General features: G+C 31.3%; 1 protein-coding gene across 1 annotated transcript in view; it reads left to right on the top strand.

Moving 5' to 3' along the window:
- Window positions 1–4,752: 4,752 nt before the first annotated feature.
- Window positions 4,753–23,368, top strand: part of LOC114328777 (peroxisomal acyl-coenzyme A oxidase 3) — a 55,357-nt gene continuing 36,741 nt past the window's right edge. Inside the window, exons 1-2 of the mRNA XM_050647411.1 lie at window positions 4,753–5,250; window positions 17,181–17,489. Of these exons, the coding sequence (XP_050503368.1) occupies window positions 5,131–5,250; window positions 17,181–17,489 (429 nt within the window). The 5' untranslated portion in view covers window positions 4,753–5,130. The remainder of the gene's footprint in view (window positions 5,251–17,180; window positions 17,490–23,368) is intronic.

Raw genomic sequence — 23,368 nt, 5'->3', positions numbered from 1 at the left:
TGAACTATCATCTATTTCACTGAGTTTTATTTAGCATAGGCTAATGATCGACCTTCCGAGAAGAACGATAATGGTACGCGTCATTCACTTTGTTTATCTAAGCACATTGTTCCGAGTTTCGTACGCTTATTCTAATCACTTCTTAAAATTAAATATAACAATTTGTTGTATACAGGTTGTTCTAAATTTATATGCCCGAGGTTGAGAAAATTAAAAATATTTTATATTAAAGTGAATTTTGTTTATAATTATCAAATTTGAATTTTTATATCAAATAGAAATATAACAGTACATAATCATTTTTTTCGAATCGTGAAAAAACTAATATGTAAGTATTTTTGAAAAATTTAAACGCAGAATGAAAAATTACTTTATTACCGAGGGCCGAAAGTCCCTTGGAATGAATTAAAAGTTTCTTTTGAATGAGATATTTGAAATTAAAAATCACACTAAATTTTCTCTTAGTTTTTCACCCCTGTAACTTATTAAAATAAACATTATAGAAGTTTTCAGGAACTTTCGGCCCTCGGTAATAACGTAACGGCTTAAAGCTGAAAGTTTGTACCCATCCCCTTAAAAAAAGTTCAAGTCTTCAAGTAGATATAGTATTTTAATTGGGTTGGAATAATAAATATAAATTTAAATATCATGTCATTATATTTATTACGTATTTATATCTATGTAGTTATAGGTATATTATTATGTACAATGAAATAAGAGAAATGAACAAATTAAGGAAAATAATGATAATAACAGTAAAAGATTAAAAGAGTGGTAGCAAAAATCACAATTAAAAAAGATAACATTATAAACAACAAGATAACATTAAAAGATAACATTATAAAAAATAACATAGAAAATAACATAGAAAAATAAAATTTGAAGTTTAGACGGAAAAAAATAAATACAAATTACAACTCTATGTCACTATCGCTGTCATCTTCACTAGAATCGTCATCATCTAATGTTATAATTATTGGTTTAATATGTGAGGTTAATGTTCTGTAATGGTCTTCCGTTTTTATACCATGTGAAACACAATTTTGCCACAGTGTTGGGGAAATATTTTTTATTTCTTCTACAACATGTGACACCGATTTTCTACTAAATTTGGGACAGCAGTTGTTTCGCCGTAAACATTTCTTAAGTTGCCTCCAGATTAATTCAATGGGGTTGAAGATACAGTAGTAAGGAGGTAATCGCAATACATTATGACCATCACGTTTGGCTAATTCGTCTATAACAAACTGTTTCTCTAACACTTTTGTGTGAAGAACTTTTAACATTTCTTTTTTTGTATATGTTTCTTCAAAGTACAAATCATTGTCATACAAAAAATCACATATTTGTTTTTTTGTCGAACCTACACCGGGGATTTTTCTAATTTGTTCGCTGTGATACGTCGCGTTATCACTATCATTACAATGACACTTTTTGGAGGCAAATTTGGCAACACCTTCTTTTCAAACCATTCCTTAAACAAGCTACTCATCATATTTTCATGGTAATCCAGCTTTGAATTTTTAATGTTTTTTGCCGATAGTAAAAAACTTTCCCCTCCAAGCCAGCCATACTCCAAGCAAGCCATACATAATTATGTGTAAAGCTATAGAATAATAATTAGAGGTATATCTTATCTTTAACTAATGCACTTGCTAATGATTCTTTAATTTTTTTTATTTAAAGATAGAAAGCTTCATTATCGGAAGTCCATTTTGTTTAAAGTGAAAACGATATAAAACAGATTATAATCTAACTCCATAAAATTCACGTAATGAGCGCATTGGACATAAAAATTGTTTGTGATTATTTGTAATTGTTTCCAGGCAAGTTAATTTCAGATGAGTAAACTAATTCGTCTACAGCAAACAAAATTTTTAATACAACGCATTGTCTAGAAATTTTAATTTTAATAATTTATTTGCATTGGCAGGTAACGAGTCAGTTCTGTAAATAATATAAAGTCCGGCCCTAGTAAGCTGTTCCAATACTATTGCCACCCGTCGCAAAGATAATAGAGGGATTAGTAACATCAACTATTTATTATGATACTAAATCGGTAGGGACAACCCACCAGCGTCAGGCCAAATTTCTTATATCGTGACGCAAATAATAATAATGTTGTTGCTAGACAGAATGACAGAGTACACAGAGTCTAAAGGTGCCGGTGGGGGATGGCTTCTATGCGGTGGTGTATTACAGTCGGTTTGTCACAAATAAGTGTACATAATGTCTTTCTGGTCCAAATGAATTAAAACTCTCTTTAGTCCTATCGCCAGGGGGCGTACAACGGCCTCCTTTATTCAGATAGACTTACCCAAGTTTTTTTATGTATTTTCACTCGTAGAACACGAATTTTTTGGGTAACAGTTGATCCGGATGTCGATTAGATTGTTATAAGCAAAGAACTTGAGGAATTACATAACAGCGATTTCTCGCAAAACAAAACATTTCTTTGTATTTTTTGGTTCATTCTAAGCAAAAAATGTTCTTACAAGTTTTTTTCGTAGGATGCACAGTTTTCGAGATAAACGCGGTTGAACTTTCAAAAAATCGAAAAATTGCAATTTTTGAACCCGAATAACTTTTGATTAAAAAATAAAATAGCAATTCTGCTTATAGACGGAGAGGCAGCGCTAAAAAATCTATTTGAATTTACTAAAGCTAGATTTTTCACAGTTGATTACTGTGAGTGTGTAGAGACACATACTGCGGTCGGTCAAGCGAAACGTAGAACAGGGGTTACTGAGAGGGTATCAAAGTTGCTTTCCTACGAAGGTAATTAAATCCATTTACTAAGGCTGAAAATCAGTAAACACATTCTAAATTAAATATAAATAAAAGTTATTATAGTCGGTCAGCTGTATGACGGGACAGAGCCCGTCGGTCGGCCCCAATAGTCGATTGAGGAAATAAAGCATTTTGGCTCGCAATCTTTTCGTCCAGCATGGATTTACTTGAAATTTTCACAAAAGGTAGGGAATAGTCCAAGGATCATTTTATATATCATGCCGCTATCATACGCTAAAACCTTGGGGGTGGTTGCCACCCCATCTCGGGGGTGGGAATTTTTTATTACATTTTAACCATGTAATTCGATGCAAAAAGTGATTCTACGAAAAATATGTTTTTTATATTTTCTTAGTAAAACTAATATGTATTTTTCGAGTTATTCGCGCTTTAAAATAACAGTTTTTCGACGAAAAAATCGACTTTTTTAGAGGGTTTTTTTTTTGAGAATACCTCGAAAAATATGCATTTAATCAAAAAAACTGTAGATATCAAAATTGTATCAACACAAACCAAATTCTTTTCCAATAATATTTTTAAGACCAATACAAACCGAGATACGGCATGTTAAAGGTTAGCTTTTTTCGTCAAATGCATAATTTGAAATATTCAAAGCCTAATAATGGGAAAAATTTGCATTTTTCGAGAAAAACGTAAATAATCTTTTTTCAAGTATACAATTAGACCTTTCACAAAAAATAATAAAAAGTTTCTAGCATGAAAATTAAGCGACTTAAAATCAAAAAAATGTCGGTACCTGTTTTTCTCTACGAAAAAATCAGTGAAAACAACCCCCTAACTACCTTCCTAATTCAAAATTGGTCTTCGCCTTTCTGTAGTTCCTTTTATATTTATATTCACTCACTCAAGGAGTTTGAATCATTTACCTAACGGGGTACAGCCTATAAATAGCCTGGACTAATAATTGAAGATATAAGTGGATAAAGGTCATGTGTCACAAAATAATGTTTTTGAGTAATGAGCATTTTAGTGTCTTTTGTTCCAAGTTAGTTATTTATTTTATAAATTTACATTGCTACACTTTTTTAAACAGGTATTGAAGGTACTTTTTTCACACCTTAAATTGAATTTAAAAAAAGTTACTTTAAGCCAAATATTTTAAATTTTGTGGACATATTACCTTTATCCACATAGTAAAAATAATTAAAAAATGTTAGGGTTAAGTGGATAAAAGAGTTAAGTATCAAAAATATGCATTTATTGTCTAAAAAAATTGCAATGTCAAATTAATAAAAATATATTTTTTGGTAGGTTCTTCTTTTATTTTTGGGATTTTCTTTATTTTCCTCTATCGCGTTTGCATAAAACCATCTATACTTCCAAACTCAAAGTACCAGTTTTATTTTCCAGTCTTCTTGGTCTATTCAGTTGTGGGCAGATGTGCTGTCCTTTTTTTTTCTTAAATCTACTTGCTGAAATCGCATATAGTCATTAAGGTATCTATGTCTTATAGAGATAGAAGCCAAATTTGTCCACTCTTATCCAGTTTACGTAACACGAAAATGAACCTTTTGATTTGAAGTGTTATTTGTTTGCTTTTTACACAAATATAGAGGTTCGTCAGCAGATCTTCAAAGTAGTAGAAAAAATTCTCCATATTTACAAATTTCACATGGATAAAGGTATTATGTCCAAATGCAATCTTGGACATAATACCTTTATCCACTAGAATTCGCAAATCTAGTGGGACATATTGCTTTAATACCTTCCTGTTATTTTTATTTAGCTAAAAATAGGTTATTTTAAAAGGTAAAACAACATATTATAAGAACAAAAACCTAATAAAACAATTTTCTCAAAAAATGTGACATTATGACCTTTATCCACTTATGTTTTCAATTATGGTCTGCTTTTCGACAGATTTTAACTGGACTATAAAGTAAATAGTGTTGCATAATCACTGGAATGAGTGTTTACCTGTCAAAAATGATAAAAAGAAGAAGGAAGAACGTCATCATTTTAAAAATAACCTCTTTAACTAAACGTGACGTTTAAAACGTCAAATTAGATGTGAATTAAAATGAAAAATGTGAAAGTTATTAATTTTGTGTTTCATTCAAAGGTTAATGGTCATAGTTATTATGAATGCAACAACAACTTTTGATCCCTATCCCTACTCATCACTTTTTATGGGACCAAAGGTCGTACAGTTTATCTTATAAGATTACAATTAAAACAAGTATTCAACCTTTTAACTATCCATTATCAGAGATATTATATTACATTGTTTATAAGTAACGGTGTTATCTTTTAATTTCGTTAAGTAAAGAGTTAGTTTCGAGCTTAAACCTGAGTGTGCGCGCCAGATTTTTTAACACCATGTCTCATCTCATAGAGGATTTTAAACCAGGACCTCTGGATTTCTATCGTAAGAAAACGTCTTTTGACTGGAAAAAGTTGAAGGTGTTCCTTGAAACTGAAGATGGAATCGAGTATCAGGTAAGAAATACTTTTTTACATACATAAGCATCTTAATAAAGTCAACTTTATGTAAAAACTATCAAACATAGTAGTACAACTGAATTAAGAAAAGCCAGATAGATTATGTTTGTTTACCTATGTTCTTTGAAGTCTTCAATAGTATGTTATTTAAAGTCTAATTCGTACATTATGCATTCTGACACAAAAAGAACAAATTAAGTATATCTAGGTAATAACGACAAAAATTAAAAAAATTCAGCATTATTAGGATTTTGGGCTTTTTTTATTTAGAACAGTCTCTTATGGCGCTACAGCCCACGTCGGGCTCTGGCCCCCCTCCACATCTGCAGTATCTCTGCTTGTTGTTGCTCTTTTCCTCTAGTTATCCACCCTCAATATCAGTTGTCACTTCTTCCACTTGACACACAGCCTGTGGAGTTAACGGAGACAGTAGCAGCAATGGTCACCAAAATACCAAACGAGGAAGTAGCTCAAGCGCTTCAAAAAATAAAGAAAGGAAAAGCAGTTGGACCAGATGATATTCCTGGGGAAGTATGGAGAGCATTGGGAGAGACAGGAATAAGTTGGCTAGTAGGTCTATTTAATAGAATTATGGAAGTTGGACAAATGCCAGACGAATGGAGAAGCAGTATATTAGTACCTGTTTACAAAAACAAGGGAGACACACCATGAAAATATGGGAGAGAGTAATTGATAGATGGCTACGTGAAGAAACCGAAATATCTGATAATCAATTTGGCTTTATGCTGGGCAGATCAACAACAGACGCAATTTTCATTGTAAGGCAACTGATGGAAAAATACAGGAATAAAGAGACCAATGCTCATATGGTATTCATTGATCTTGAAAAAGCATATGATAGAGTTCTTCGAGAGATTCTGTGGTGGGCACTCAATAAGAAAGGAGTCCCTGGTGAATATGTAAAGATTGTGAGAGATATGTATGAGGGAGTAACGACTAGTGTAAGGACAGGATGTGGGAGAGACTGATAAAGGACATCGCACACATCTTATGGAAAATATAATGTCACTCAAATTCAATAAAATTTATACCAATAGATTCGTTTTAAATTAACGATCAAATCTTATCATTGTGCCAACTCTCTATTTTCAAAAATAAGAGCAGAAATTGATATAAATAAATCTGAAATCAAATGGGTAGGTACATAAGTTAGAGACTCGGTTAGAGAGAGAAAAAATATTTTAAAATACCCAGATTTTCGGTACTCCATAAATCAGCGGATTAGTTTCACTAATCCGCTTAGGCCCAGCAGGATTTAAGCTGTTATGAATAGCACTCAGAGCAATAATGATTGTAACTAACATTTTATGGACTCCAAAAATGTGATTTCGATAAACTTTAATTGCAATTTGAGCCGTAATTAATCATAATTAAGAGTTGGCGCAATGATAAGAATTGATCGTTAATTTAAAACGAATCTAATCGTATAAATTTTATTAAATTTGAGTGACATTATATTTTCCATAAGATGTGTGCGATGTCCTTTCAGGTGAAAGTGGGATTGCACCAAGGCTCGGTGTTTAGTCCTTATTTATTCTCATTCGTTTTGTACCAGATAACAGCGAAACTACAGGGTAGCATTCCATGGTGCCTAATGTATGCTGATGATGTAGTGTTAATAGGAAATAATGAAAGAGGCAGAACAAATAACTGGAACAGTGGAGACAATATCTGGAGGAAAAAGGTTTAAAACTTAGTAGGACAAAAACAGAGTATTTGGAATGTTCATTCAACCCCTTAATGCACAATTTTTTTGAAAAAGACTGGCCAAAAAAAATCAATTTATTTTTAATGTAAAAAGTGATCTTAGTGCCCAGGTGAGCCCAAATAGTACTTGCATGTATCTGATTACTGAAATAATCGTCACAAAACTGTCACTGGACAATCACAATTTTTGTTGGAATAATCGGAAGGATGATGCGATGAACGATAGTTTTTTTGTTCGAACGCATTTTGTTTACTGTGCAGGACCGTAATATATACATATATTGAAAAATGAGCGAATCAGAATATAAATAGGAAAATTTGTCAGCAAGCGGCTTACAAGGAAGAAATAATTCGTAATTGATAAGTAGAAAAAGGATTATATTTTATACTTGAATAACGCCTGGTTTTATAATCAACTTAGAGTGAACATTAACTAAAATTCACTTTAAAGTTGACATTTACCCATATGAATTGCATTGATAAAGGTACCAACTTTAAAGTCCACTTTACCTGATTATGAAACCGGGTAGGTGTTATAGCTTACAATCCCATGAAAATGGTAATTATCAATAAACTGATTGCTTTTTTTGCTTTCACATTATTATTTTGAATTCTCGATTGCATTCGAGTGTAAAAAATTATAGAAATTTAAAGTAAATCGTCGCTCGAATTATCTTGAATGTGCATAGTTTGGTCAGTTTAGCACGCTCGAGTTAACTCGAGTGTGTACGTTAAGGGGGTAAAGATGGAGTTATTACAAATAAAAGGGTATCTTTGGATGGTGAAATGATTGTGAAAAGCAATAGTTTTAAGTACCTAGGAACGGTATTACAGAGTAATGGAGAAATAGATGGAGATGCATGCAGTAAAATTAGGGCTCGATGGATGAAGTGGAAAGAAGCGAGTGGTGTGTTGTGTGACAGAAAAATTCCAATTAAGCTGAGGGGAAAATTCTATAAAACAGCCATAAGACCGGCTATGATGTACGGAACTGAATGTTGGGCAGTGAAAAAGAAAGAGGAACAATGAATGCATGTGGTGGAAATGAGAATTATAAGATGGATGAGTGGAGTGACAAAAAAGGTTAAATTAAAAATGAGTACCTATATTAAGGGGAAGTCTAGGTGTGGCACCAATTGATGCCAAAATGAAAGAGCATAGGTTAAGATGGTTTGGTCATATTCAACGTCGAGGCGTTAATCACCCAATACGAAAAATAGCTGATGTGCAGATTCCTGGAATGAGTAGGAGAGGAAGACCAAAGAAGACCTGGTGGGAGACGATAAGGCAGGACATGTTGGTGTAAAAGAGATTAACATTGATATGACCCAAGATAGAATTGTGTGGAGAGATGCAATTAGGGAAGCCGACCCCGCATAGGGGTATAAAGAATATGCCCGCATAGGCATAAAGAATTATGATGATGAATATCAGTTCTCACTTCATCTGTCTACCTCTTCTTTGGTCTTTCTACTGACTGATGTCCCACTATAGTTCCACTAAGGTGTTCTACTAAGGTTCCGTGATTATCCATTCTTATAAGGTGACCTGCCCAATGCAATCTTTGTATTTTGGCATAATTTGCTATAGAGGGTTTTTTGTAATATTGATACAACTCATGGGTAAACCTTAATCTCCACCTACTATTATTGTTGCAGATACGTCGCAATCCCAATAACCTTCTCAATATTTTTCTTTCAAATTATTGATAAGGTTTATTGACTTTTCTGTCATGATCCATGTGTATATGGGTAATTCTTATATAAGAGGTATCAAGTACATAGATAGAGGATACTGCCAAGGAAAAAAGTTGCCGTTTTGACATTAAACCCTTATATTACGATTTTGTCCTACTTAACTATCTTTTCACATAAGGGCAAGTCAATTTATGCATATTTTAGTACTTTTTACAAAGCCAGGGTAAATATATTGGGCAGGGTAGAGACATCAAGATCAGGGTAGATACTTATTTGGCCAGAAGAGAGAATTTGTGGCAGTAAAAGTAACAAAACTAGTAATATCAACTTTAATTAAACATGGTATTTAACATAGAATCAGACTATCATTTCTACCAATCACATTAAACATTAATCAGATTTATATCAGCCAAATTCTTTGTATTTGAGGCCTTTATTTTTACAAGCTAAGCATTCTCGGGAAAGGCACTGTTCATTATACCTATTGCAACAAATTATATATTTTTTTTATTTATTTATTTATTACTAATTTACAATCTACTTCAATAAAGTAATAAGTAAATATGATGTATGTTCTTGGCTAGTGGCAGGTGTCATCCATTGACGACTCTCTGGAATTTACCTAGCAGCTAGGTCTTCTGGCCAAAGTCTTTTGAGGCGTCTGTCAATTAGTGGAGGGTTTAATAATTCGTCTATGAGATGTATCCTCTGGAGTGGTCAGCAATCACATCATTGATGAAGGGACAAATTATATGAAGCAGATTTTGATGCTTTGATACAGATATAATCTTAGCTTGAAATAGAGCTGTGAGCATCAGATACATATTGGCGTGTGTAACATACAAACAAGTGTTACATTTGTCGCAATTCGGTTTATTCAAAATGGTTTAAGGCGACAGAAGATGATATTTTGATGTTGCAGGTCTTCATTAAAGATATGAGGAGATTTCTTAGAGTATCCACAAGAACACTCTTTTGTTTGTTATCTCCTTTCTTCGTCACATAATCTCTTTTGCCGGCACATAACCTCGTATTCGAGTCATCTTGGAGAAAATTTATAATTATTTCTTCATTATTACATAACTTGCTTTGGCTTCCCGTTTATTTTCCAGTAATTGTATGTATGCAATTTTTCTTAAAGGTTTCATATTTTTTCGTTCTGTAGAATGCCGTATTTTCTCACCAGTTTTCCGCTTATCATTCTTTTGCAAATTCTTTTTTCTTTATTATTTGGAAGAGAGGAATAATTTTCTTTTAAATGTTGGTTGAGCACTTCTGCAAACAATAAATTTTCCTTCACTGTTTCTCTGGAACTTGGAGAATTCAACACCTGTTCTACTTGGCTGTTAGGTGTCAGTTTTTCAGGCTTTCGTAATCTTTGTAGGTAACCATTATAGTTTTAAGTTTATGTATGGTCTCATCTTTTTTCTTATTAATTAAATATCTTTGTCTTCTGGCTTGATCTGATTTAAGTTTGGCAGCTAGGTACAACCCTTCTATGAGAATTAAAACTTTGAAAAATATTAACATCTGACGTCGATGGTGTTGCTGAAAGATTAGTTATATTTTGAAGCGCAAGTCGTTGCCTTCGCTCTCTTGCTTTTTTTTCATATCTTTTGTGCCTTCCGTTGCTCTCTATGAGTCATTTGATCGACAGTCTTTATCAGTCCTTTTTCCTTCTTATTTAAATATTTTTACTTTTCTATTTGCTTTTGCAATTCATATTTTTCTGGATCATTTTTAATCTTTTGATATCGTAGTTTCTCTGCTTCACGTTTCTTCTGTAATCTTTCTTCACGTGTTAACTTTCTCCGTGGTGCCATGATCTGTAACAATATTAGACAATAATTTAATAACAATATGAACTGAGAACTACCTTTATTTTTTAGTCTTTAACTATTTACCAAAATTGTTTTAATTATGTATTTAAAACAGTAACATTTGCCCCTGGCAGTTATTTTGCCAGGGGAAATATGGCAGGGGAGAGACGTTTTCATATTTTTTCATGTTCTAATTGACATAAGAAATGTTTTGGTACATTATGTATCACATTTTAACTCTTACATTATTATTAAATTAGAGCAGTAAATGCAAATAAATCAGATGAATAATATAACTTTTGTGACTTACCAGTGAAGAGACACAATCACCTCGCGAAGCCACCACACTGCTGGAACTTGTTGCGACAACTAACAAATGGCGGCTCTCTCATGGCTCGTGTGTTTTGCATTGCTAACTTCGCATCGATAGATGATCTTGAGCACTATTGCGAATATATCTGTTTTATATTATGTTTTGAGTAGCCGAATGAAATCTACCAGGGTAGATACACAAAACAAAGTGGGACAAACTTTAAATTTAAAAATCATTGGAAATAAATAAATATTCTTGAATTTTTTATTAATAAAAATTAAATATATTTAATGAAGTTCGTGTTTAACATATTTTAGTTTAGCAACTGATACAAAGAAGTTATGTGTCGTCTTCAAATTAAACTAAAACCGACAAGAGGACAGGCCAGGGTAGAGACATTTTTAGACTTTATAAGGAATTTCAGAAAAATATACTTTAATTGGGCATTTAATCATAATGTTATTTAATAAATTACATTATGGTGATGTGTTTCATAGCAAGAAATAACAACTTATAACAAAATTTCTATTTTAAACTGATTGCCGCGCAAGTTACCTCTTATATAAGAATTACCCATATGCCAAATGTTGCTATTGGTAGTATGATATAGTGCAGTCACTGAAGGTTTTCACCTCCGATTTCGTTGAACCTCCATCGATTTTTCATGAAAATTGGTGAGCAGTTAGAGCATATCTCGAGGAACAAAGGTGATATGATGCTAACTTGCGCTTTTTCCCTGGGGGTGAATGTCACCCCTTTTCGGGGATGAAAATTATTTTATTAAAAATAATACCATAAATCGATAGAGGGATAAATTCTAAGCAAAATTTGTTATATAAAGTTATTAACATAAATCAATACTTTTTGAGTTATTAAAGATGAAAGATTTTATTTTTTCGTAAAAAAATGCATGTTTTAAAGCTGTTTTTCACGTATAACTCAAAAATTATGAGCTTTTACAAAAAAGTTTTTATTGCCAAAATTGAATATAATAAAAAATTAAATACATTCTTTACTTAAAGAACTAAACTAATGTTAATTTAAAGTGAGTTATGGGTAATTGAATGTATATTTTTTTCGACGAGTATTAAAATCTAAGTATTCTAGCTTAAATAACGGGAAAACGATGCATTTTATAAAATATATCTGTTAAACACTTGTCAAAGTACTTCGGAATATCTATTAAATGAGCTCCAGAAGAAGTTAATAGCATCAAAATTAAGCAAGTTATGATGAAAATAAGAGAACTCTTTCGAGTTTTTTAGTAAAAAGTGAAAAATAAAACAGCACCATTTCCACAAAAATTAAAATATATAGTAATCCTTACGAGAATTTCTTTGTATTAGCATAAGTAATGATTTTAACAATTTTCTCCGGTTTAGAATGTATATCAGTGATTCCCAAAGTGGTCCAGGTGGACCCCCAGGGGTCCACGAGGGACTCAACGGGGGTCTACGTTGGCGTGAAATAAAAATGGGGGTTCACAAGTTGCAAGTGGGGGTCCACAAAAATTTTATAGCGATTTGGTATTCATTTAAACAAATTTCCTTTTTTTTTGTAAAATATCAATGGAAAAAATAATATTTTAATAGTAGTGACACAAAAATGTTATTATAATGCATCATAACAAGTTATTTTGATTGAAAACAAGTTTTTGATCAAATTTTAGTGTAGAAAACGTTAAAATACCGTGTTTACATTTTCCTCCATTCCCAAAACACATGTCTTTCGATTTGACTGAAAATTTGCCCACAGATAGCCAAAACACAGGACTTTAAGTGGTTAAAAGAATTTGTATCGTTTTACAATACAAAAAAAAATACGTGGAATAATATGAGAGTCAAAAATATAGGCGTCTACTGTAAGTACAATTAATTCGGAAAATATCGACCAAACGAAAAAAATGGTTAAGAAAATTATAATAATTATTGTAAACACAATTTATTTGGATCAATTTCAGTTCCTACCATTTTTGTCGAAAAGTTGAGAATTGCGGAGATATTGAACAAAAACCACTGCTATCAAATCAATCAGAGCTTATGCTCGCGCCTTTACCGCATGTGTACTACCTGAAATATTGATTTTAGCAAAAACATGAAATTGATCAAAATTGTATAAAATTTAATTCTCTTTATTTTTGTATAGGTACATTTTTGTTATAAAACTAATAATAAACGAGATAATTAAATAATTATTCTGTAACTGTCACTCTTTCCCCCATAACTCGGAAAATATCGACGTCTCAAAAATAATTATAATAGAATAAATTATAGAAAATCATATTTTCCACAACTTCAATCCTTACACTTGTTGTCGAAAAGTTAAATATAGCGGAGATATTGAGCAAAAACGGTTCTCCTTTATTCGCGATTTTAAATTTGCACTGCTTGGGTAGCTCGGCATGCAAGATCAAGTGCTAACCCGACTGTACTATATAATTTTGACTCTTTATTGCATGTAACTTTTCTCGTATTGTAAAACTATACAAATTCTTTTAACCATTAAAGTCCTGTGTTTTGGCTATATGTTTGCAAATTTTCAGCCAAATAGAAGTATGTATTTTGGGAATGGAGGAAAATGAAAAAACAGTATTTTAACGTTTTCTACGCTAAATTTTGATCAACAACTTGTTTTAACACAAAAAACTGTGTTATAATGCCTAATAATCACATTTTGGACTCCCTTCTATTAAAACATAATTTTTTCAATTGATAATTTACGATAAAAATTCAAATTTTTTTAAATAGATTCCAAATCACTGTAAAATCGCTTAAAATGGTATTTTGAGAAAAGAAAAGAAGACGAAAAAGACCTTCAATGTCTAATTTTTACCCCCCCCCCCCATGTTTTTCATTGGAAGTATGGTAAAAATGTAGCAGCAGGGGGTCACCGAAACCAGTATATTTTTTAAAATGGTCTACGAGAAAAAATAGTTTGGGAACCTCTGATGTACATTAAAAAAAAAGTTATAATTTAAAAAAATCAGAATTTTTAAAATTATCGTCATTTTAATTTTCTTTCGAAAATAACTCCAAAAATACTCAATATACGTAAAAAATGATATGTAACCAAATTTTAGTTTTTTCTATATCAAATATTTTAACTTTTTTACTATTTCAGTAGGGTGAAAAATAACCGAGATAGAAACGTTTAAAGCTTAAATTTTGCTGCGAGAACCATGCAACCGTGGCCATTTAACATTTAATTTTTAAAAAAGTAATGGGTTTAAAAGATTTAATTCAACGTGTTTAAAAGCTCTTGGAATTATCTTTCAAATCGTTTTTAGTTGAACCTGATATCGTAAAAATTAACGGAGTTATTCTTAAAAAACGATAACATTTTTTTGAAAAATTTCCAAAAGATAAAGTTTTTAGGTATCTCATTTGATAGATATTTCTAAGTACTTTCACAAAGGTTTAATAAGTTTATGTTACGAAATGCATAATTTTCCCGTAATAGAAGCTTGAATACCTAGATTTGGGTACTCGCCGAAAAAAAATATACATTAAATTACCTAGAACTCACTTTTAGTTAACATCAAAAGGTTTTTTTAGTAAGGAGTTTATTTCGCTTTTTTTTAGCTTCAACTTTGGTAATAATAACTTTTTTGTAAAAACTTATAGTTTTTGAGTTATTTATGAAAAATCGGTTAAAAACATACATTTTTCTCACGAAAAATTAGAATCTTTGATCTTTAATAACTCAAAAAGTTTTGATTTATTTTAATAACTTTATATAACAAATTTTGCTTAAAATTTGTCCCCCTATCTAATTGTAGGGTTATTTTTAATAAAATAATTTTCACCCCCGAGAAGGGGTGACGCAAGTTGGCACCATGTCACCTTTGTTCCTTGGGATATCCTCTAACCAGTCACCAATTTTCATGCAAATCGATGGAGGTTGAACGAAATCGGAGGCAATAGCTCATATCCACCTTCGGTGACTCCACTAATAGTTTTACATACTTTAAACTTTACTTCCCTATGAATGTTTTTGGATTCAAATACCTACGACAGAGAGAAGTAAACTTTATTAGTAAGCATTGCTACAGTGCTTACTAAAGCAATGCTTACTAACAAAATATATACCATAATAATATTTCATTTATTTTTATTGGCTTAAATAATAAAAATGAACACAATAGTTCACCAATTATTGTTAAATATCAGGTATAATGAACTGTGTGCTCTATTCAGTGTAATTTATCATAAAGATTACATACTGAAATAAAAAGATGTCTGAAAAATTAACAAACGTCACAAAATTAGTCATGGTATATTATAGATCAAGAGTAACAGCTGTTAAACTAAACTCTTGAACTGTCTTTTAAAGATGGCACTGACGCCTCTTATATTCTCTTGAGGAACCTGATATGTTCAGCTAGAATATTTATTTGACCAACAATTGAATTGATTGTGTGAGAAACCCTACATGTCCACAAAAGCAAAGTTGTGGAAAAATAAAAAAAACATCTTGTAATTGCCGGTTTCCCTTGATGCAGAAAAATTTAGCAACTCTCTAGGTTCATTTAGAATGTTAAACAGGTTCGGGTTTCTCTTGAAATAAGTGATTCTATTTAAGGTTAGTAAAAATGCAAAAAACTCGATTATTTTGGACATGTAGGATTTCTCAAACAACCGATTCAATTGTCATTGGTGTAGTTTCTATCTGATTGTTACTTTGAATGTTCTATGCATTGACTTGGTGGGTAGAGTAGGTTGTTAAACATTGACACATAAATAACTTTTTTAGTGCAGTATCTTAAAGAACAGTATCTTTTTATTGAACAGGTAGGTCAGGTGGTAGAGTGTCTAACTTCCACACAGAAGGCCAGGGATCGAATCCCAGCAACAGGGAGAACATCTAGATATTTTTAAATAGTTACAGGCCACAGTTATTTACAATATTTTTCAAATCTTGTCAAATTAGTAATGTGTGCATTTTGATTCATACTAGAGTCAGCGTTTGCAGTTCGTGTATTGATTGTTATGTACTATACAGTAAAAGTTTTATATCTTATCAAAACTGCATAATTGTAGCATATATATTTGCTGTGAGTTCGTTATAATAATGAGGACAGTTACTATTACTGTATTAATTAAAGACGATCTTGTTATTAAAGATTTTTCTATATCCCCTGCGTTACTTTCTTTAATAGGAGTTGTAATTAGCAATTTATTTTATAAATTAATTGATGATTTTTTCTCATGGGAGTCGTTCACCGAATTTATTTTTTGTAGTTTTTTGTTTAAGTCTTGTTTAAGTAGGTATCTACCTATATTATTTTCTCATGTATCATATCAATGTTTTCTTCTTTCCAATTCTATTCCAATAAGCGGGTTCGACTGTATAAAAATGTTTCGGTTGCGAGTGATCGCACTCCGCGTCAAATTACTCATTATAAGAAATTAAAAGAGGAACTTATTGTAAAAAATTCGGAGGGCCAACAAAACTTCCGAATAAAGTATATTAATGGTGTGCCAAGAATAGTCAAAAATTTAAACTGAACAATCCCAACAGCTTTTCAACTTGTAAAGAAGATTTATTATGCTACTATCAAAATGTGCGTGGATTGAACAGTAAATTGAAGACTTTTTTGGCTGCTGTTAGTGTTTCTGAATTTGATATAATTGCTATAAGTGAAACTTGGTTAAATGAGGAAGTATCCAGTTATGAATTATTTACTGATGAATACGATGTACATCGAAAAGATCGTAAATTTGATTTAGTTGATAAAACAAAAGGCGGTGGCATTTTGCTTGCAATAAAAAATTTTATAAAGTCCGAGGTAATGGATACTTCACCATTTGATCTTCAATTTCCATTAATTGATATGTTAGTTATTAAATGCAGCATAAGGTATATCGTTTTTTATGTAATGGTATTATATATTCCTGATAAGTTAAGTTTATTAGATTTTGAATTTTTCTTTGAATCTTTAGAGCAACTTGATTATTTGAATGATAATTTTGTGATTATTTTGGGAGATTTTAATGCGCCTAAATTTATTGAGAATGACATATCGGATAGAAAAACTGCAGCAATTTTAAATTTATTTAATACTAATAACTTGGATCAATATAATAATATAAAAAATACACTTGAACGAATACTATTAACTATTAAATGCAGACACACTTAAAAAATAACTTTTTTACACCATAGAAATGTAGTCTAGAAAACAGTCAATCATTTGAGGGATTTTCATACTACATACCACGACAATCAATGACTAATTGCAATAGTTTTTTGCTAAAAAGTTGCTACAGATCCTGATTTTGCCACAATAAATTGTTGTACTATGTTTAATCGTTTTGCAAAACTAACACCTTCTATACCTAGATTTTCCAATTTGGTACTTCTTTTCAGAATGAAATGTACAAAATGCTGGAAAGTAATCCTGTGCACAATAAGGAAAACCTCACTAGCCTACCTAGAGATGAACAGCGCAGACTAGCATTTTTAGGATCATGTGATCAAGCCCAAAACGATATTCTGAGATGGGCTTACTTGCTGCAAAACTTACGAAGACCTTCATCCCTTGCTAGGGTGTTAACATCATCGGTAGCATCAGCCTACGTAAAGCACACGGTCGGTAACAGTTTGTTTGTCAGCTCAATAATAAATATGGGTACAGAGAGACACCAAGAATTCATCAATGACGCTGAAGCTGGAAAGGTATGTATAGGTTGTTTCCATGTAAAATTCATTTTCATATTAAGGGGATGGGTACGTATTTTCGGCTGCAATGCTATTCAAATGGGGATTCATTTTTTTCGAATCCTGAGAAAACTAATAAGCATTTTTGAAAAATTTAAATGCAGAATGAAAGATTACGTTATTAGCGAGGGCCGAAAGTCCCTGAGAACTTCTATAAAGTTTATTTTAATAAGTTACAGGGGTGAAAAACTAAGAGAAAATTTAGTGTGATTTTTAATTTCAAATATCTGATTCAAAATAAACTTTTTAGTTATTCTAAGGGACTTTCGGCCCTCGGTAATAATTTAGTCTTTCATTCTGCGTTTAAACTTTTCAAAAATATTTATTGGTTTTTTCAGGATTCGAAAAAAATGAACACAATGTCCGTGGTAATATTTTCCAAATCTATCTTTGTCTTACAAGGCACTCAGTCGAATAGAATATTGTCAGCATATTGTCAGTCAGACAGTGACAATCATGCAGTGACAATTTTAAACATTTGACATGGCATCGGGAATATTTTGAGTTGTTGATTAAATAATATTGATATACAGTGATGAGCTCGCTAATAACCGGCAAAATAGCGCAAAAGATGGAAAACATAATACATTGCGAAACAAAAAGAGATGAAACTAGTGGAGATGGAAATGATCGTTATAAACGTATAAATTAACATTACATTACATAGTTTCCCACCTTTAGACGTCTGTGACAGAAGTATTTTATAAAATTCTACTGTCAAAGTGACAGTTGTCATATTCCTCTGATACGTCTAAAGGTGAGAAACTATGTAATGTAATGTAGCCAGACTTGTTTCTGATTGATTGCAGATTCATAGTCATAAATTTCTTATAACATAAGTACATTCTACAATTTTATTTTTATAGTTACATTGGTACATTGTGTAGCTTTTTTTTTTATTTTGTTCTTTTTTTTTAATTATTTTACTGTGTTTTTTTTATATATATTTTAATTTGTGCGAAACACTTTTTTTACTTCTTTTTTTTTATTCTTTTTTATTTTTGTTCCTTTTTTTTTCTTTTTTTTTTGTTTATTATTTTTTTGTTATTATTTTATTTTGTGTTTTTTTTAATATTATTTTTTTTTATTTTTTTTTTATTGTTTCAAACCACATTAACAAATTATGCCTATTTATTACCTATTACGTTTACAACTTGTATTTACATAATTTAACATGTTTATAAATGAGATGAAGAATTTCCATATCATTTGTAAATATTAAAGTATTTAGGTTTATTGGGAAAAAACATTTTAAATCTTTTAATTCCTTATAAAGGTCGTTTATGTTATTTATGTTTAAATGACATTCTAATATGACATGTGTTAGATCTCCGATTTTGCCACAAGTACAATTGGGAGTATCTGCCAAGTCGATTCTATGCATGTAATTGGCTCTCAACCGATTAATGGTCTTTATAAAATGTCTGTTATAATCTGTGTAAAACCATCTTTTTGAGAATATCCTAGGGTTACAATGAGTAAAATTTGAGCCAGTATTACATTCTCTGTAATGCAATTGCCAATTATTTTTAAGTTTTTGTCTGCTAAAAGTATCAATATCTGAAGCTGGAATTAAATTTTTGTTTATTTTTTCTCCTATCACATAAGCTGATTTAGCAAAATTGTCAACTATTTCATTGCCTTTTATTCCCGAATGACCCTTAATCCAAGCAATTGTTACATTTACTCCTAATTGTATAATTTCAAACAGAGTTTTAAGAATATTCAATTCAATGTGGTTTATGTGTTTGACTGTTTGAATGTTACTCAATCTGTCCACCACGCTTTTACTGTCAGTAAATATAACATAATTGCTAGTTGGATTCAGTAGTACATACTGAACAGCAAACATTACTGCTATCATTTCTGCTGTGTATATTGAGCATTCAATAGGTAGGCTATATTGATGATGGTAATTTTTATTTTCGTGGAATACTGCACAGACGGTAATGTTAATTTATACGTTTATAACGATCATTTCCATCTCCGCTAGTTTCATCTCTTTTTGTTTCGCAATGTATTATGTTTTCCATCTTTTGCGCTATGTTGCCGGTTATTAGCGCGCTCATCACTGTATAGTGTATTTGATAAATAATTGATTTAAGACGTGAACTTAATAAAAAGTTATTTATTTTGTATTATTTGTGGAAGATCCAAGCAGAGAATACATCAGGATAATATCGTCGGCATACTGCCAAAAGTGAGCAAGTCAAAAAAATCTCATTTTGATGTTTATTGGATATCTTTTCAGAAAAAAATGCCCAAGTCGCAATACAAATATGGTTGCCTAATTTCAGGTACCTCTTAGAATGCTCAAGTCATAATACTGGTATTCGCTACTGCGAAAACTGACCTAAGTCGACTTGGTCACTTTTTTCGGTAGAGAGTTGATATTGAATTTGTCTGATCAATTTAACTTAAGTAGACGTTACGTACAAGTATACTTAATTTTGTATCAAAATCATTGTTCTAACGCAAAGAAATTTCAAAAACAGGGTTAGAACAAATACAGATTATTTACAGATTATATTTAAGGAAGTTATCTACCTACAATTTAACTACTCATGAAACTGCGAAACCCAATAATGCTTATTGCTTTTCTTGGACAGAATTAAGTGGTCAAAGGGGAAGGTGAAATGGAAACTGCTTTACTCCGCTGGATTAAAGGTATTAAAACTACTATAAAAGAAATTAGTGTTTTTCTGATAGCTGAAGTGGACAGAACCGAATTCAATTTATTTTGGCTCTTTTTTTGTATATTTTGTAGCACATGCTGTTTGATGTTATCTAACATAACTTTTTCGAGAAAGGATGCACATACATGGACGTATACTCCAGACTGGATGCATTCTGCAATCAAAAAAGCAAAAAAAATGTATGCACCTTTACACACAATGACCTTTGAAACGTTTTCCAACTTGCACGTTCCAAATGCAATAAAAATAAAAGTTGTAGTCCCTGTAACGTTCACGAATTAAGATTTCCTGATTTCTTCTCTTCTTTGTGTGCCCTGTCCGTTGCGAACCTTGGCTATTAACATGGAAATTCTGATCTTGCTTATGGCCCTTCTGAATAGTTCGACCGATGTGATCCCGAACCACTTCTGTAGATTTTGGAGCCACGAGTGTCTTCTCCTGCCTGGCCCTCGCTTACTGTCTATTTTCCCAAAGTTCGAATGCTTCTACTTTTTCATGCGCGTCTCTGTCAAAGCCCAGACCTCCGCACTATAAATTCTGATTTCATTTACTTCAAATCTCTAGCAAGTAACTTGGTTAAAAATAAAAGCAAAGATAAAAGAGGCAATAATGTTGAATGGTTTAAATTGAAATGCATGAAGTATGAAATGCCCAAGGATATATTTTATTTAAATATAGATCTTCAGAGACTGAGTTTCATGTTTTTCGGGTATTTTTTATCGGTAGTTACGTTCGTTTTGCTAAATGTCCAAGTCATATTAATTAATTGTATCTTACATCGGAAGTGACCAAGTCATGTTGTTCTGAAGCTATTTCCTTGTGGCATTTTTATAATCAACTATTTATAATGGGAAATAAGCCACAATTTTACCAAAAAAAGATTTTATTAACGTTTCGAAGCCCAAATCGGGTTTCGTTGTCAAAATACAAAATACTATTAAAGTAAACAAAAATGTTGTTGCTAAGTAAAAAAATTCTTCTAATAATTTATTTAATCTGACTCATTTATATTGGCAATTCAGACGTATATTAAACATTTTAAAGTAGAAGACTTTAAAATGATATATCTTCAATATTTATGAGTTGCGTTCCTGGGACGACTTTACTAAAAGATAGTTCATTCGATTACATGAAATCAATCCCAACTCAAAAATATCTGTCACAACAAATATCATATGGGCCATTCCACGAACATACGCCTGTTTTGGATTACTTCGACAACGAATATTTTACTATGCAACATAAGAAGTACAAAAGTAAATAGCGCTAATAATTATTCCAATAAACAACAATGTAATTTGCAATTTACTTTCGTTCTTCTTATTTTGCACAGTAAAATATTCGTTGTCGAAGTAATCCAAAACAGGCGTATGTTCGTGGAATGGCCCATAGCATGTGATCTGTCTTTAAAAAGACAACCAAATGCAACGATGACAGTAAAATTCTCGCGTTAGAGATTCCATAGTAAATCAAGAGGGAAAACCAGGAAAAAACCTCGTGATACTATCCCGAGATCGTAAGTATTTGGTCTTACATTTAATTTACTTTAAAAAAACTAATACCAAATTCTGACTTTAATATGTTTAAATTATAAATAATATTCATAATACATAGATATACAATAAGTAATACTAAAATATAAAATTTGTACTAACTCGATATGTTATTGACTTACTAATCGTGGTATTTTCTTTCTATTGACTTCCTCTTTCAGTATGGGTAACCACAACCTACTGCATTCTACCGAGGAATTTGCGACACAAAGAAGCGGCTCTAATTATGCTAAATGAAACCAATTGTGTCGCAAATTCTTCGGTAGAATGAAGTAGGATGTGGTTACCCATACTGAAAGAGGAAGTCAATAGAAAGAAAATACCACGATTAGTAAGTCAATAACATATCGAGTTAGTACAAATTTTATATTTTAGTATTACTTATTGTATATTTATGTATTATTAATATTATTTATAATTTAAACATATTAAAGTCAGAATTTGGTATTAGTTTTTTGAAAGTAAATTAAATGTAAGACCAAATACTTACGATGTCGGGATAGTATCACGAGGTTTTTTCCTGGTTTTACCTCTTGATTTACTATGGAATCTCTAACGCGAGAATTTTACTGTCATCGTTGCATTTGGTTGTCTTTTTAAAGACAGATCACATGCTATGATATTTTTTGTGACAGATATTTTTGAGTTGGGATTGATTTCATGTAATCGAATGAACTATCTTTTAGTAAAGTCGTCCCAGGAACGCAACTCATAAATATTGACGATATCATTTTAAAGTCTTCTACTTTAAAATGTATAATATACGTCTGAATTGCCAATATAAATGAGTCAGATTAAATAAATTATTGGAAGAATTTTTTTACTTAGCAACAACATTTTTGTTTATTTTAGTAGTATTTTGTATTTTGACAACGAAACCCGATTTGGGCTTCGAAACGTTAATAAAATCTTTTTTTGGTAAAATTGTGGCTTATTTCCCATTATAAATAGTTTATTGACCAAGTCATATTTATTGCATTTTTGTTAGTTTATGATAAGAGCTATTTTATTATTAACTACATTATTTGCTTCTAGATGACTAAGCCTAGGAACAAAAAACCTTAAAAACTGTGTACTGTTGTAGAATTGTTTTTTTTGGAAAAATTCAGAAAATAAATTTATATCATAGACCACGAGATCATAGATTTTATTCACCCTGTATATGACCAAAAATTGTATAGAGTCTAATTTAGTTAATAAACAGTGTTTTTCGGGGAAGGCGAAATCGTTAATGTAGTTTTCGTTAATGGGTTTTTTGAAAGGATTTACACACAATGGTTTCGAAAATATTGGAAAGTGCATCAATAGGATTTTTGTAAATAATTCGTAGAAGATTTAAAAGGTAAACAAATTTTATTGAGTTTAGAATGTAAGGCCTTTTGTTTAGTTCTTTGAAAAAACGATAGTAATTTGATGTCTCTTAGAATTTTAACAAAATGGAAAGTTGGGTACAAATTAAGTTGGTTTCTTAGGAAAGGAAAGTATGAATGTGTTGGGTAGAGAAAGATCGATGGAAGGGATGAGAATGTGGAGTCTGAATTTGAGAGAGAAAAGATAGTCACTGTGTGATGAATATAGGGAGAGAGCA

This window comes from Diabrotica virgifera, chromosome 3 (assembly GCF_917563875.1).
Source record: "Diabrotica virgifera virgifera chromosome 3, PGI_DIABVI_V3a".
NCBI classification, from domain to species: domain Eukaryota; kingdom Metazoa; phylum Arthropoda; class Insecta; order Coleoptera; family Chrysomelidae; genus Diabrotica; species Diabrotica virgifera.
The sequence above is the reverse complement of the archived record's forward strand: the minus strand, read 5'-3'. Positions and strand labels throughout refer to the sequence as shown.